This window comes from Lepisma saccharinum, chromosome 22 (assembly GCF_977018435.1).
Source record: "Lepisma saccharinum chromosome 22, izLepSacc3.1, whole genome shotgun sequence".
Classification (NCBI taxonomy): domain Eukaryota; kingdom Metazoa; phylum Arthropoda; class Insecta; order Zygentoma; family Lepismatidae; genus Lepisma; species Lepisma saccharinum.
Window position 1 is genome coordinate 1,240,217 of NC_139250.1, and position 14,781 is coordinate 1,254,997.

The 14,781-nt window shown below is 36.4% G+C and overlaps 1 protein-coding gene across 2 annotated transcripts in view; it reads right to left on the reverse strand.

Moving 5' to 3' along the window:
- Positions 1-4,874: 4,874 nt before the first annotated feature.
- Positions 4,875-14,781, reverse strand: part of LOC146004984 (uncharacterized) — a 62,400-nt gene continuing 52,493 nt past the window's right edge. For both annotated transcript variants that reach the window (XM_083144075.1, XM_083144076.1), the window contains exon 7: positions 4,875-12,023. In XM_083144075.1, coding sequence (XP_083000201.1) covers positions 11,844-12,023 — 180 coding nt within the window. In that variant the 3' untranslated portion in view covers positions 4,875-11,843. The remainder of the gene's footprint in view (positions 12,024-14,781) is intronic.

Genomic DNA, 14,781 nt, shown 5'->3' on the forward strand with positions numbered 1-14,781 from the left:
TGATCTCATTTTTTCCTGCTAGCCCTTCAACTAATTCGGATCCACCAGCCACAGCCGTAATCTGGTGATATTAGACAACTATACTTCATGATTAATTAGATAGATTTTGAACAATAATTAAATTTCTCACGGATGTTTCAAAGCTTCAACATTATCTTTTACCTGGCTAATTAATATTCATTCATTGTTTTCTGCCCAGGGGCAGGTCTTTCCTTGCAACCTCCGTGCTGTTCGATCTTTCGCTTTGTAGCAGCATTTATTTTGATGTTGTTAATCATTTGGAATCTTCTTCCCTGGATTTTCTTTCCCTCGACCATTCCTTCAATAGCATCCCTTAGGATACAATTTCTTCATCCAGTGACCCAAGCAATTCCTTTTTCTCTTGATGATTATCTCCAGCATTGATCTCTTTCCCCCAACTCTTTCTAGCACTGTTTCATTTCTCAATTTTCTGTCCATTTCACCCGTTCCATAACCACATTTCCACAGCTTTCAGTCGCTTTTTATCACTTGCTCCATGTTTCCGCACCATATAGAGCTACACGCAGTGATGTGCGTCTACGCGTAAACAACGATTGTCTACATTCTACGTGTAGACAATGTAAACTACATATGTAATCAACGTAGACAACATGGCGCTCGGCGTTCTTCGTGCAAGGCACGTGCATCGTTCTAAGCAGCAACAAGCATCCGCAGGTGGAAATAGAGAGCGTGAAGTATTCAGAAATAAGTGTTGTAAGTATTTATTTACGTTCAACCAATTCACTAGGTATTAACTGAACGACAAAATAAACTTACTGCGACATACCCCCCCCCCCCCCAAATGCAATGTCTATAGAATAAGATTTGTTTTACTTCTATTTCCACCAATTCAGACGTGGAAAAATCTGTTTTAAACACACATGCACTTTCCTGTCCAGTGTGCAGTAATAAGACAAAAAATATTTGTAGCCTTCCCTTTTGTCAGTTAAAAGATGATGTCAGTTTTCACTATGGCTGTCATTTGTTTTTCTTCCGGTAGTCCCTTTTCCCCTCTTCAGTAACTGATTACGTCCGATGGTCTTAAGTTGGTTGTAGGCCCAGATTATCGACATGTGCGAAGAAAAAAATACTGGGATTCCTTTCTTCCCTGTTGTTTGCATTGTCTACGGTAGATTATGTAAACTATAAGCCAATGTAATCTTCGTGTAGATTACGCGTAGCCAACGCATGTAGACGTAAACTTATAGTCTACGGCACATCACTGGCTACTATGTCATACAAAGTACTTTCCTCATGTTTTGTTCTTTTAGATGAACCTAAACGTGAAGAGTTTAAATTCACTGTATCTTTATAATAAGTATTACAGAGATTGAACATTGTAGACAGGGTGTGAAATCATTGAAAACTGGTGGGGGGAGAAAGTTCTTCATCTTTCAACCCCCTCCCCCAAACATGTGTATATTATAGGATATACATATTTGTAATGTTAGTAAAAGCAAAAATAAATTACTCAATTAAAAATATATTATTATTATTATTATTAGAAATTAATGTATTACTTTTATACATATCAGATATTGCAAAGAATCTAATTTCTTTACAAACTGGTTAAAGATGTTAAAAAATTATGAAATAGTTCAAGTGGTTTTTTATGTGTAAGTTTTTGTTTAGTTTGTGTTTTATGTTAACATTAAATCAATTAGATTTCATAGTTATTATTGTTTTACTTTTATTGTACGTATTGATGTAGATTTGTTCATGATCTCTTGAGAGAGAATGCATTCAATACTCACAACTACACTAATTTGTAGTTGTCCCCTCCTGGACATTTTTGGTGGGGGGGGGGATTTTTCAGGCCAAGATTGTTGGTGGGGGGGAAATCCCCCATCCCCCCAGGATTTCGAACCCTGATTGCAGATGTATTTCTACATTCTTATAAAGCTGATCTGCCCAGATCCTTTACTAGGGCTTTGAAAATAATTATTTTTCTAATTGCATTTGCTTTTGTGAAGATATTCATAATAAATCAGTTCTTGTCCAAAATAAATAGGTAGACATGCAGTAGCAGATTCAGGAAGGGCACTTGGGAGGAGCAAATCTGGCCTCCATGTCTAGAGATGAGCAAATCACATTGGACTCTGTTCAGGATTACCACCCACCCTCTTCCGCCCCCCCCCACCGGGGTGCGAAATCCCAGGGGGGACAGGGGGAAATTTCCCATCCCAAATCTTCCGGGGGGGGGGGAGAGTTTTTCTTCTAACACAATTATTTATGCAGTTTAATAAACTTTACTGGAACAATATTGAAAACACACAAACAACAAAGAGGACACCGAGGCCACTAAAATCCAGAACACTGAAATTAGTCCGGCTTCTCAATTCTTCTCCATTTCTCATCACCTTTCGTGAGCTACCGCAAAGTATATACATTTATAAATAAAAAAATGTAATAGCATTTAGATGTGAATTTGATATCGGAAACTTAATACACCTTAATTTTTGCCCCTCCCCCTAGTCACACAAATCACCGTTCATAGCATTAGTAGAAAATTAAAATCTTCAATTTGCAATCGAATTTTCAATGAAGGACAGTCCATATAATATATTGTATATTTAATAATAGACATTTATTGACAGTATATGTATGTATGTATATATATATATATATATATATATATAGTGTGTGTGTTCCTTCCCCCCCATCCGCAGTGATTTCGCACCCTGCCCCAGACATGTCCCCTTTGTAGATAAAAAAGGGGCATCTGGACAATTTTCTTTTCAGGGTATAAATGTCAAGATTTGTTACAAATCCTTACCCCAAAAAATTAACACATTGCAAATAAGCATAGAAAGTCACAACATACTTTCTAGTTTGAGTGTGAACATGATCACCCCAAAAATAGATACTCGAACACATTCAGTAGGGAGAGAGGTCGATATCAGAAATCTACACAAACCATCTTGTGTGTTGTTTCATCTCGGGGGAACTCGGGACTCTTCTCTCTACTCATTTGAACATGGTATCATGCGACATCTAGTCGATTCAGTTGCTATAGGGCTCAGACTGCGGGATGCTATGGGTTCGAGTCCGTCTGGGTTTTCGGTCTGTGTATGGGACCGGTGGCAACCCACCATAGTGAGGAACTTTGGGAGCTGCGAGTGAGTAGCGTAACCTGGTCATAAAAAATCTACTACAACCACCGAGGGTTTGACGTGCTGACCCCACGTCGCCCCATTACCGGTTGAAGAACTCCACACTTCTAAGTAGGACTGTGGGAGGGAGACTGGCAGTCGGGAGATAAGCCAAGGCCCTTACGGCCTGTAGAGCCACGGGTTATTATTATTATAATCAAAATGTAAGGTTACTGATGAACATTTTATTTTCTTAAAATTTAAAAAACAATGTCCTACTTCTCTTTTTACTTTACAAAATATGGTAACTCTGACTCTGAATTTTGGGTAAGGCAAACATTATCTTTCATCCTATTGTTGTGATAAGCCTAATGATATAAATATGCAACATAAAATGGAAACAAATTGACAAGAATTGAATTTCAACAAATCGTGTCGTGCCTGAAAAATATAAAAGGAACAAGCGTAGATCACCCGAATTGTCAATATTATTATATAGGGCCTGGCAATATACGTATATCTACCATTTTATTATATTTAAATAGTAACACAATACATCTAATGTAAAGCAAGATAGTTGTAATTGAAAGATGACATAGTGCCCTTTGTTAAACAATAACAACAATGTTCACTTATTTTTTTTTTTTTTTTTTTTTTTTTGAAAATCACATCAGGTAGATAGCCACCATTCCATATTGTAGCTACACTCACGGAGTCCACAAACAAAATTATCCATTACAGACACCAGCATTGTGGGTGGAATAGAAAGAAATCGCAGAGTCAGTGTGTGCTGTGCACCTACCATACAATGTATCATACATTACTTTTAAAATACGGCTCTACCACAAAAGCAGGGTGTTTAGGGGTCCAATGCTCCTCTGCTACATAAATGGCATCCCTTGTGCTCTCACCTAGCATGCTGGGTTTCACCCCTACACCAACCTTTGAAAGTGGTAGATACATATTGCCAGACCCTGCATAAACAAAAACCAGAATTTGGGCAGTTGGAAGGGGTGATCACCCACATCATACATTTATCTAAATTCTTCACGCATATACAGGGGATGGACAAAAATATGGAAACATCAGAACGGGTGATATCGACATAATTTTTCCACTTGAAATCGGATGCGATGAGACATTCTTTTGTTTTGCACCGTGAGATAGGACCCTGTCGGACTGGTAGGAGTCGACAGTTGCGCTGTAGACAGCGTGCAGTGCAGTTGATACTGAATCATGTCCAAGCTGGCAGTGTTTCAAAGAGGGCAAATTGTTGATGCCCGCCTTGCAGGCGCCTCCATTACCAAAGTAGCCATGTTATTTGGTGCATCGAGAGGGACTCTGTCCAAGATCATGACGACATAATAGTGTGTCTGGAAAGACATCATCATATAAACACCTGCATGGACGAAAATGTACATCGAGTGACAGAGACAGGAGGATAGTGAGGAGGAATGTGACCATGTTTTGCATGAAGAAAGGTGTAAGATCCCATTATCCACCATCCAGAACTTGTATTTGTCCATTCATCGGAGACTGCAGGCCATTTTGGAAGCTAAAGGCAGTCCTGCACCTTATTAGCTACAGCATTCCGGCTTTTCTTTGCAGGTGTTTCCATATTTTTGTCCATCCCCTGTATATTAAATAGAATACGAGAATTTAGGTATGTAGATTATCAAATGTACCATGTACTTAACGAAAAGATTCTGATATCTAGCAGATGTAAAGCAGGTCAAAAATCACAAAGAGAACCACTTGTGAAAGATTTCACTATATTCTTTTATTAAATAACACAATTACGTATGTACACTCTTTTGACTTCATTGAATGATGGAGGCATATGCAGGAAGAAGGCCACTTTTAACAATCAAAAAAGAAACTCAGGAATTAAACAGCTGATATGTCCTATATCAAGACCAAAATCAAAGTATACAAACATTGGACAGATCCGTTGGTCCATATCATCATTACGTATCATTGTGACACAAAGGAATAGAAGCTGTGCAACAATGAAGGAAACATGAATAACGAGCTCTGTGTGATTACAACACAGCCGACGACATTTCCTTTTTTCTTCACCAGGGTTACAAAGTAACTGGTACAACACTTAACACATACATTTGCTTTTTAAAATATAATCAGCAATGGACAACAGTTGCTTTAAAGCTGATAGTATCACACTGACTGTCCAACTTCAGTAAACCACACCAGTATCAGCTGTGCTCTTCCATAAAATGCATACGCTCTTCTGCATTAGTGTTGCACACTCTAACTCACCTATTGAAGAAAATGTGTTGCATCATTCTGCCCACTACAAACCAACGATGATATATACACACACACATTGTTCTTTAATATTTGCAAAATAAACTAAATAATTATACAAATTCTACATGTATTAAGACTACATATCAATGAATTTTCTGCATAGGAATCATCAACTACAACAGGTGAAACCTCCCATGTTGCGACGGCCTCTTTCACGAAATGTCTACCAAAGGTGAGACAGTTCCTGTAGCACCACACAAACTTCTCCAACAATCACAATGAAACTTGTTCAACTGTTCACTCAAGTCCTTCAAAACCTAAACTGGACTGTTTATTGCTGAAATCAACACATTCCTAAAGCATTTGCGAACCGATCCTTTCGCACTGTACGTACGTACTGTACTCCATCCACAAGAACAATACCACACAATCTGTTATTTCATCATGTCGATCATAACATACGTCTACCACATAAAATGCTATACAAAAATAAGTTCATTCATGTGAAAATTAAAGCACCAACGAAAAGTTTTCATTACAGGGCGTTCAGTAGGAAGAGCCTAGTGGTACATCTGCTTCCAACGACCAACACCTTGTCATCAACATTCTGCTAGTGCAAAAGCACTACCTGTATTGCTATCTCTTATAATATTTCACAAACTTTGACTCATACCTTACAGAAATCATACACATCTACTTTCTTTTTCCGAGCTTTAGCTTAGCCACAACTTTATTTTTGCAAATGTCTCCCAATCATAAGAACACTTGCATTCTAAACTGTGAAGAATTCAATTTGTTTAGAACTTTCAGGGCATTCAGGAGAATAGTAAGAATGCTCCAAAAGAAATTCTAAACCTAAATTTTCAAATGAATGTAAGAGTGGCCACAGAGAAAAGAATTCCAGTTTTCTCTTTCCACATTCAAAGAGCAATCATTTTCCTTCCAGCAGAAGTACATTGTTTAGAAAGTTAACAGGGATAAAGAAAACTACATTTGAAAGCAGGAAAGCTGAAAATTTTGAACCAGTCGGATAGGAAATTCAGAATGAAATTATATTTTCACACCATTTGACCCAACCTACGGCCATTTTAAAAAATATTGTGAAGCAAATTCAGCTAAACTATAGTATCATAAAATAGTATTTCTATTGTCCTAAAAAAAATCTAAATGATTTCAAATCAGTATGTTCCTAATTAGTAAAATTTCTGTCACGAATTTCTACCCTCCCTTCCCAAAAAAAATTCCCTTGCTACTAACACTTCATCCTCCTCTATTAAAAACTGACCCATACTCATAATTATTCACATACACAATTATCAGTACTGCATTAATTAACGTACATACCAAATCAATTGCAAACAATGACTGTTCCCTATCGCACTTCAGACGCTACTAACTAAATTTCAAGATGGAGGGGACAAAATTGTCCAATATTGTGCACTGCATCCTCCCTTTTCATGGTTCTTTTGCAACAACTAACCTGTATGTTCTACCTAGACTATTCTACACACATCCCCTACTCTTTTTCCTCTGTTAATTTTAATAGCAAATGACCATATGCAGTTGTGAACTACAACAAAATTTTGAAGAAATTTAAAACTTAATAAAAATATTCTAATCAACATGATATTTCGTCCACCTGATTATTTTTTTCTCAGTGCGTAAATATTAATTAATTACTTTCAACCACCATTTTATTTGACATTGTTTCAAACAAACTAAATTTATATAAATATTGAATCCATGGATGTAGATTTGAAAATAAACTATATTGACAAAATTTAGAAGTTGTTTGGTGATATTGATCAGGGTGTTCTGCAATGCTTGACTAGAAGAGAAAGCAAACAGAAAAAAACTTTTACTTTCTGAAAACAAACAAACTAGTGAAAAATTAGAAAAGATGATCAAATCATTCTACCAGAACCAGATTGTAACAAATTTGTCATTTATGAATATTTCCTGCAACAATTCTCTACCGTTCTTTGCACAATCTTCTTCACATAATCCCTTGGTGTATAATGATAAATAATAACAGAGCATGATTTAAACCTCGGTAATTAAATACAACTCTCTTACTAATTCACTCACATAAAGTTCATCAGCGTATGGAATACAATTACTACAATCACTAATTTTTCACCAAAATGCAGCATAAAAATATACGCTAATACCATCAAGCAACCATTTTTTTTGTGAGGAGCTCCTTATACGAATTAGAATCACGTTACATTTCAATCTACGCTTTCATCTCCACTTTTCAGTACATACCATGTACACAAATTAGGTAACTAATTTACCATTTTCAACAAGACCCTCTTGCACGTGTCAAGAACACTAAATAAATAATAATAATATTAAAACTCATACAATTACAGCTAAACACAAGGTTTCTGTAAATTTCCTGAACGATACAGTACTGTTCAACATTTTTCTTTACATTCCAATATTTACAACAAAAACCAATTTCATAATGCATTAAGACACAAAAATATAGCTTCATCTTATACAGATATAAAGTAAGCACTTCCGATGCACCTGTTGCTGGATGGTTGTAAACATCAGGCACCAAAGCAAATAGTTATGAGCCGTACAAGAAATACTTGAAGCATAAAACACTGCTACATACGAAAACTATGATATAACCTTGAACCAGCTTACAAGAAATTAAAATTACATCCCAGTTTTTTGCAAAAAGCAATGATAAATTATGGAAGTTTATTTTTGTTCAAGAAAGAAGTAACGGTAATATAAAATTACTGAAAAATGATTACTTGAGCTGAAGAAAGCCCTAAAAACAATTCTGCACTGTGCAATTATTCCATAAATGCAATGGAATCATTCAATGAACACTATAGCTCAAAATATTTCAAAACTCTATACACTTTCCAGATGGTTTGTCAGTTAATAGATGAAAACGTGGTTTATATTACAATTACTCATTTTTAAAAATATAATTTGTCAGATAATGTGAAACACTAATAAATAATTCCTGACCAAACTGTCACGTAAACAAGTTACATGAAAACACAGTAACAAAAATTTCACCTTAATGCACTGTGTTACATATTCTACTCTTGGCATTTAGAAACACGTAACAATTGAAGTTCCTTAATCGTAGAGTTATTACGTCGGGAGGATAGTAATTACTGTACATGCAACTCATCAAGAAGAAACGATAAGTTTTTTTTGTCTACAAATGTCTTAAAATCCTTTTTCAGTGTAATACTGAAAACTGTTTATGCAAGAATGGCACACACTGTGTATTTTTAATTTAACAAGATAATTTCATGCACAACCTCAATGATGTTTAAGAAGGAGAATACTCACATAGAGCTTATAATTAGCGTACAGTTTTTCACACATTTCTCTTGCGCTATTCATTTCTCAGGGCATTTTCTTGGTTATCAAATCAAATTAAAATGCAATCAGCATATTGAAATTCACAACAAAAAAGATTTAACATTGATTCAGTCTATTTCTTAGGAGTTCAATGGGAGGCATACAAGCAGGCAGAGGGCATTAGTTACTCTTCTATGAATAAACTGTTTGTATTAATGTAAAAAAATAAAAATATTTGTATTGAGGTTCAGCTTTTACAAACACTGTTTTGGCAATGTTTCTCGAGATTATTGCAAATAAATAGTTGATGAAAGTGAAGTGTGTTTTCTTTAACCTTGATTTATATATACATAATATTCACTGTGGTACATAATTTTCTTAATTTTTCAATGTTTAGATGCCACAATCACGATTTTGTTTCTCCTAGAAATTTACAATTAACATGCAGCTATAGATTGTTAAAAGCTGTTAAAAAAGTTACATCAACATATTTCATTTTATCCTCAAGATCTTCTTGCCCTCCTCCCCCTCCCCTTTCATATATTTCATTCTCATATATGGATTGTACGTAACATGGGTGTTTGAAAATACACATGATGCATGATACAATCCATATACATGAGAAAAGGATGAATGAAACACAGGAAGCTCTCTTGCAGCCATAACCGATTGTTGAGCCTGTACATACACTACGTTTCCACCGGTACACACTCATGGATAAGCAGGAACAATAGGGAAGTTCCAGTCAAGGGAAGGACGAAGAACTAACTGTCGCCCTGGAGAAACTTAAAATGAGGTTCGAACAAGTATGCCAACTAAAGGAAGACTTGGAAAAGAAAAATGAAAAGATAGAGAGATTACAACATGAGCTGCGGAAGTGCAAGGGAGGCAAGTCGGATAATGCTGACAATGAACAGGTCGCAGAGGCTTCAACTTCAAGACAGCTGTGACACTCCCTGTGATGAGACACACACTCTTCCAGGGCAACAAGGAAGTCTAGGACAAGAAGAAAACTACTGCACTGCTGGACGAAAGTCCACCGTCTGAACACACAAGGCTGCAACCGAAGAGTCAATAAAAGCTGTTCCACTGAATGAACTTTGGGAAAACGTCACATGCTTTGAAGAAACTAATGTCCATGCGCCGAACCGAATTTAATAGAACATTTACAAGGAAATTGAGGACGTATCCTGATACCTAGTTCTATAACTCTGAAAATGCATGCGTAAGACGAAATAAAATATCTTGAAAGATTAAAGGAACAGACTGAAATCTGAAGAATCTCTTCCACGAACTACCCTAACCAAGAGTTAAACATTTGTTTAAAATTATGATTGTTTGTGGCATCGAAACATTGAGATAATAAAATAACTGCATATAAACCAAAACTCAAAAAATTAGTAAAAAAAATCTTTGTTTTATTAACCTGCTTGTGTCTGTCTCTCTTTTACTTCAAGATGCCATAATAAGCCAGAGAAATATCTAAGTTCCTCGATATCTATTTTAGTGTATTTCACAAATATTTTACAAAAGAGTATGTCATTTCATTCCAAACATTCCACAGAAGAGAGAAGGTTTATGAATTAGTATTAAAAATCCTAATAATTGCTTCAAAGTTCTAACTCATCACTATGTAATGCTGAAGAAATAGACCAAATGAATCGATTATATTATTGACAATGACTAATGGTGTGTTTCTGTTTGCAGATCGACATATCTCAATACAATTTATGGGACTGGGATTTTCACATTCTACAGGAGCATTTTTCACATTTAACCATAAAAAAAGACCATATTTAGATTTAGTGCATCTGAAAAGAAAAGTTAATACAATTCTAGAATCTTTCTTCTACTACTCTGTTAGCACAAATGGCATTCAATCACCTGCTATTTCACATTAACAGATTATTTAAAATACCTTTACATACTATTCCAAATGGTATTTCCAACACAATTCAATGTGGACTCGTAACACAAAAATTAACATTATTTTCAGCACAGCAATATATGTAAAAAAATAATTTCCTCATACTGGCATGGAACCCCAGATTCAGCAGACTCGAGCTTTCCACGGTGCTACAGCTGTCAGCAAAGTTAAAAAACAAAACTTCACTTGTAAGCTAGGTCTAACATTGTCTCTTAGACACACAATATTGCTTGTAGGAGGAGGGCCATTGCGAACACTCATTTCTTTTAATAGACAGATAACAGGTAAGACTTGGTGTTCCACGTATCAAAGAGTGTTAATGCCTCGTATCATAGCCAGAAAAGTGTTTTCTGATTTTCAGTATTAATAATACAGAATATTATCAGAAATAATAATTACAGCACAATAAGGGAAGACTATGGAAGGACCGTGAAATAAATTACATAATGCAGTTCACAACTTTTTTGAGATATGTTTTTTGACTGATTGCATATCAGTTGTTGCTACTGTGGTAATTTATTAAATAAATATGACAATAAATGAAAGAAAAAATAAAATCTACATAAAAATGTACATAAAGGCAACAAAAGCAGCAGCTTTTCCTTCACCCTATGTAGCTACCTCGCCAGCCTTTCCTGCAAGCTCCTACAAGGAATGCATTCCAGTTACAGCTACGAGCTTGTACAGGTGGCGAGAGCAATGTAAATTTCAGATGCCTCCTCACAAATGAAATTTATTATCTCGTAAAATGTTCTGCAAGGTGTCTTGTTAGAATAAAAATACTTGTAAAATATGTACACGCAATATAGTATCAGCATTCTTCATCCGCAACAAAGCACCACTAGGGTATACAGAGCTCACGAAACAATCTTTATCTCAATCCCTGAAAAATAACCCACCTTCCCTGCAGCAAGCAAGTATACTTTTGACTAAGGTCACTCAAGAATTCTCATAGGACACATCTACCGGATCTCTTCCTCTACGTCGCAGGGAGTCTCTGCACTACGATCCTCGTCCTCCTCAGACTCTGATTCTCAACACACGCACACACTCAAATCACAGCGTACCACCTGCGCAACGCGCACGTCAACCTGGCTCTTGCTAATACCATCACAGTAACAAATCTCGTGGGACGGGACGAGAATCTCGTCCCACGTACAGGAGCTGGGAAATTGCAGGATGCCTCGCTCACTTTGTCAGGCATCCAGCCTCTGTCGCTGCAGACCCAAGTCTTCAGTCTCTAGCAAGCGTCGGAAGCTGCGCTGGCATTCGGGGCTGCACCAATGCTGGATCAGCAGGTGAGACTCGCTTTCAAGTGCCGCATCGAGCTTGGCACGCAGACTATGTCTTAGTAAAGCTTTGGTTGCCTGCATTGCCTACGGAAACAGAGAAATGTTAGAAATCAACTCTCCTTATATGTGCCATTAGGTTAACTGCGACAGGAAGGTGAAAGATGGCAGAAAGAAAGGGACAACAAGGTGGGAGAAAGCACATTTATCGTATTTACATCACACACCTTTATACTTTTATTATAGATGCCATGTGGAGTGCCACGATGACTACATTTACTAATTTGATCTGTTCAATTCAAACATTACGAATAACCAATAAAATTCTCTTTATGATCCTCTTTTCTTTCATACAGCAAATAAACATGTGGCAACATAGTACTTTATACCTGAAGTAAATTGGGATATCATACCTGTGTTCCACTTGTGTGGTATGATTACATTGTGGAATATCTGACATTCAAACTGTATAGTAGTAGCACTTCATAACCTTGGAATATGCACATAATTGAAATAAATATGTACTTAACCTCTATAAAATGCATTCAAGGTGTAATATCCATTTGACCTTGTTTGCAGTGAAAGGAGGAGGAGACTGAATCCAATAATAATAAAAACATAAAATAAAATTCAATTTATTATTCTTTCTTCAAATGGTAAATATGGAGTCGAGTCGATATTATGATTGTTCAGGGGAAAGAAGAAAACACTACAAAGAAAACAAGGAAATATTTGTACCCTCCTGCTCACAAAAAGTTGCACATATTTCAACTGTTCAACCAGATAATATGTGCCACTATATTAACAGATTATATTCAACACTGATGATTTCTTCCGAGAAGGAGGACAGATAGATTAACACCACTCTGGCAAAATGAACTGTCCTTAATACACAGTTTGTTGAGCCTTTGAGTGTAAGGCCTCGTTACTTCGTGTGTTGGCTGCAAAAGTTTACATGCAGGAGTTGACGCGGAGATTTTGACAGGAAGGTGGTCACGCAAGTTAGTGCTCTGTCTGTTGAGTTTTGCAGACCTCCATGGACATTTTCTTCTGGCGAAGTGGTATAGTAGAGTCTTCAGTCGGAAGACCATGCTAGTTGGCCGTTGTTTCCAGAAGCACTAGAAATGTTAAATTGGCATTAAGGCTCTCCGGAAGAGAGATCGTGCGAGAGTGAACTCTGTCTGCAGCAGTTTTGTAGATTTTCAGTCAGTGAAGCCGAGGTTGCAGAGGAATTTTCTCCAGCGACAAGACACCGAGGATCGTTGGAAAAAGAAGACTGAGCAATGAGGATTTTAGTGAAGTGGTCCCTAGTGTTGAGAGCTCTCATGTTTTAATCCCCACAAGCTTGACCTTCTGATGAAAAATCCCACTAAAGTTTGAAAGTGCTAAATCTTTCTAAAGGCCGGCAAGGGTCAATCCATATGAAGTCATACAACCTGGTTGCTTGACCATTTTTAAAAAAGTTTATTTTTTGTGTGGTGTGAGCCTCATGTTTTGACAGTTCAGAACCACTGTTATTTTATTTTTACTATCACCGATTTGAAGATGGCGGAAGTCCTACGACAATGAGACAAAATCTGTAATGTTAAGCACATTATAGGCTACAATTATATTTCAGTGTAATTTTCTAAATATTATTCCTTCATAATAAATTTTAAGGTTAAAATTGTGTATTTAAATCGCTCAAAATGACATTTTCGGACGGGAAAGCAGTTTGTTTGACACTTGAATTTTTTTGTGCAAGTACCTGTGTACCAATACTGTGTGTCAAAATTATTTGAAGCTTGAGACTTTAATCCTTTATTTTCTACATGTGTTCATGTTCGCAAAGAAAACCCAAGCTGAACACGATTCCGATGACCTCCATCAGTTGCAGTTCGCGGCTTTTCACTCCATTCTCTCACATAGCTGAGATTTCTTCAGCTGGGGTTTTCTTTAAGAGCATGATAAACTCAAGATCGCAAAGTGCTGGTGTCTACTCATTCATCCCCATAATATGTCTTCAGTCTCAGATGAATGTCAATTTGTAGCACATTTTCTGCGGTTAGAAACTCGATCTGCACGCTACTTCAGGCGCTTCACCAACATTGCATGGTTACATGCTGCCATTTTCCTCGCAATAGTTCGGCACCCCCTGGCATTAGAAGTTCGAAACCTTCAATGGAGAAGCGGGAAAGTCTTATAAGTGCAATGTATGGTTGCTCAAAATCCAAAATGCGTTTACAAGGTAACAAAGAAAATAAAAACGTAGGAAGCTTTACTTTTCAGCACGCGCTCGTATATATACTTTATTGTAGATCCATTTCAGGATTGTAATGTTGTTGATTGACATTCCAAATTACAATTTGCAGAATTTTAACACAAAATGTTAATAAGAAATGAAATTAGGCATGCCATATTTAATGCAAAATGTTGAATTTTTCACGATTTTGTATCTCTTAAACCAATTGAATCTCAAACTCAAAATTTTTACTGAAGTTACTTATCATGGAGTACTGTATTGTGTACAAATTTCAGATTTTTAAACAACTGCCCACCAGAGATATTTAACCCTGAACTTGAATTTTTTTAACAAAAAGTACATGATTATGACCCTGTAGAAAATAAAGGATTAAAGTCTCAAGCTTCAAATAATTTTGACATACTCTATTGGTACACAGGTACTTGCACAAAAAAATTCAGTGTCAAACAAACTGCCTCCCCCCCCCCAAAAAAATGTCCGAAAATGTCATCTTGAGCGATTAAAATACACAATTTTAACCTTAAAATTTATTATGAAGGAATATTATTTAGAAAATTACACAGAAATATAATTGTAGCCTATAATGTGCTTAACATTACAGAT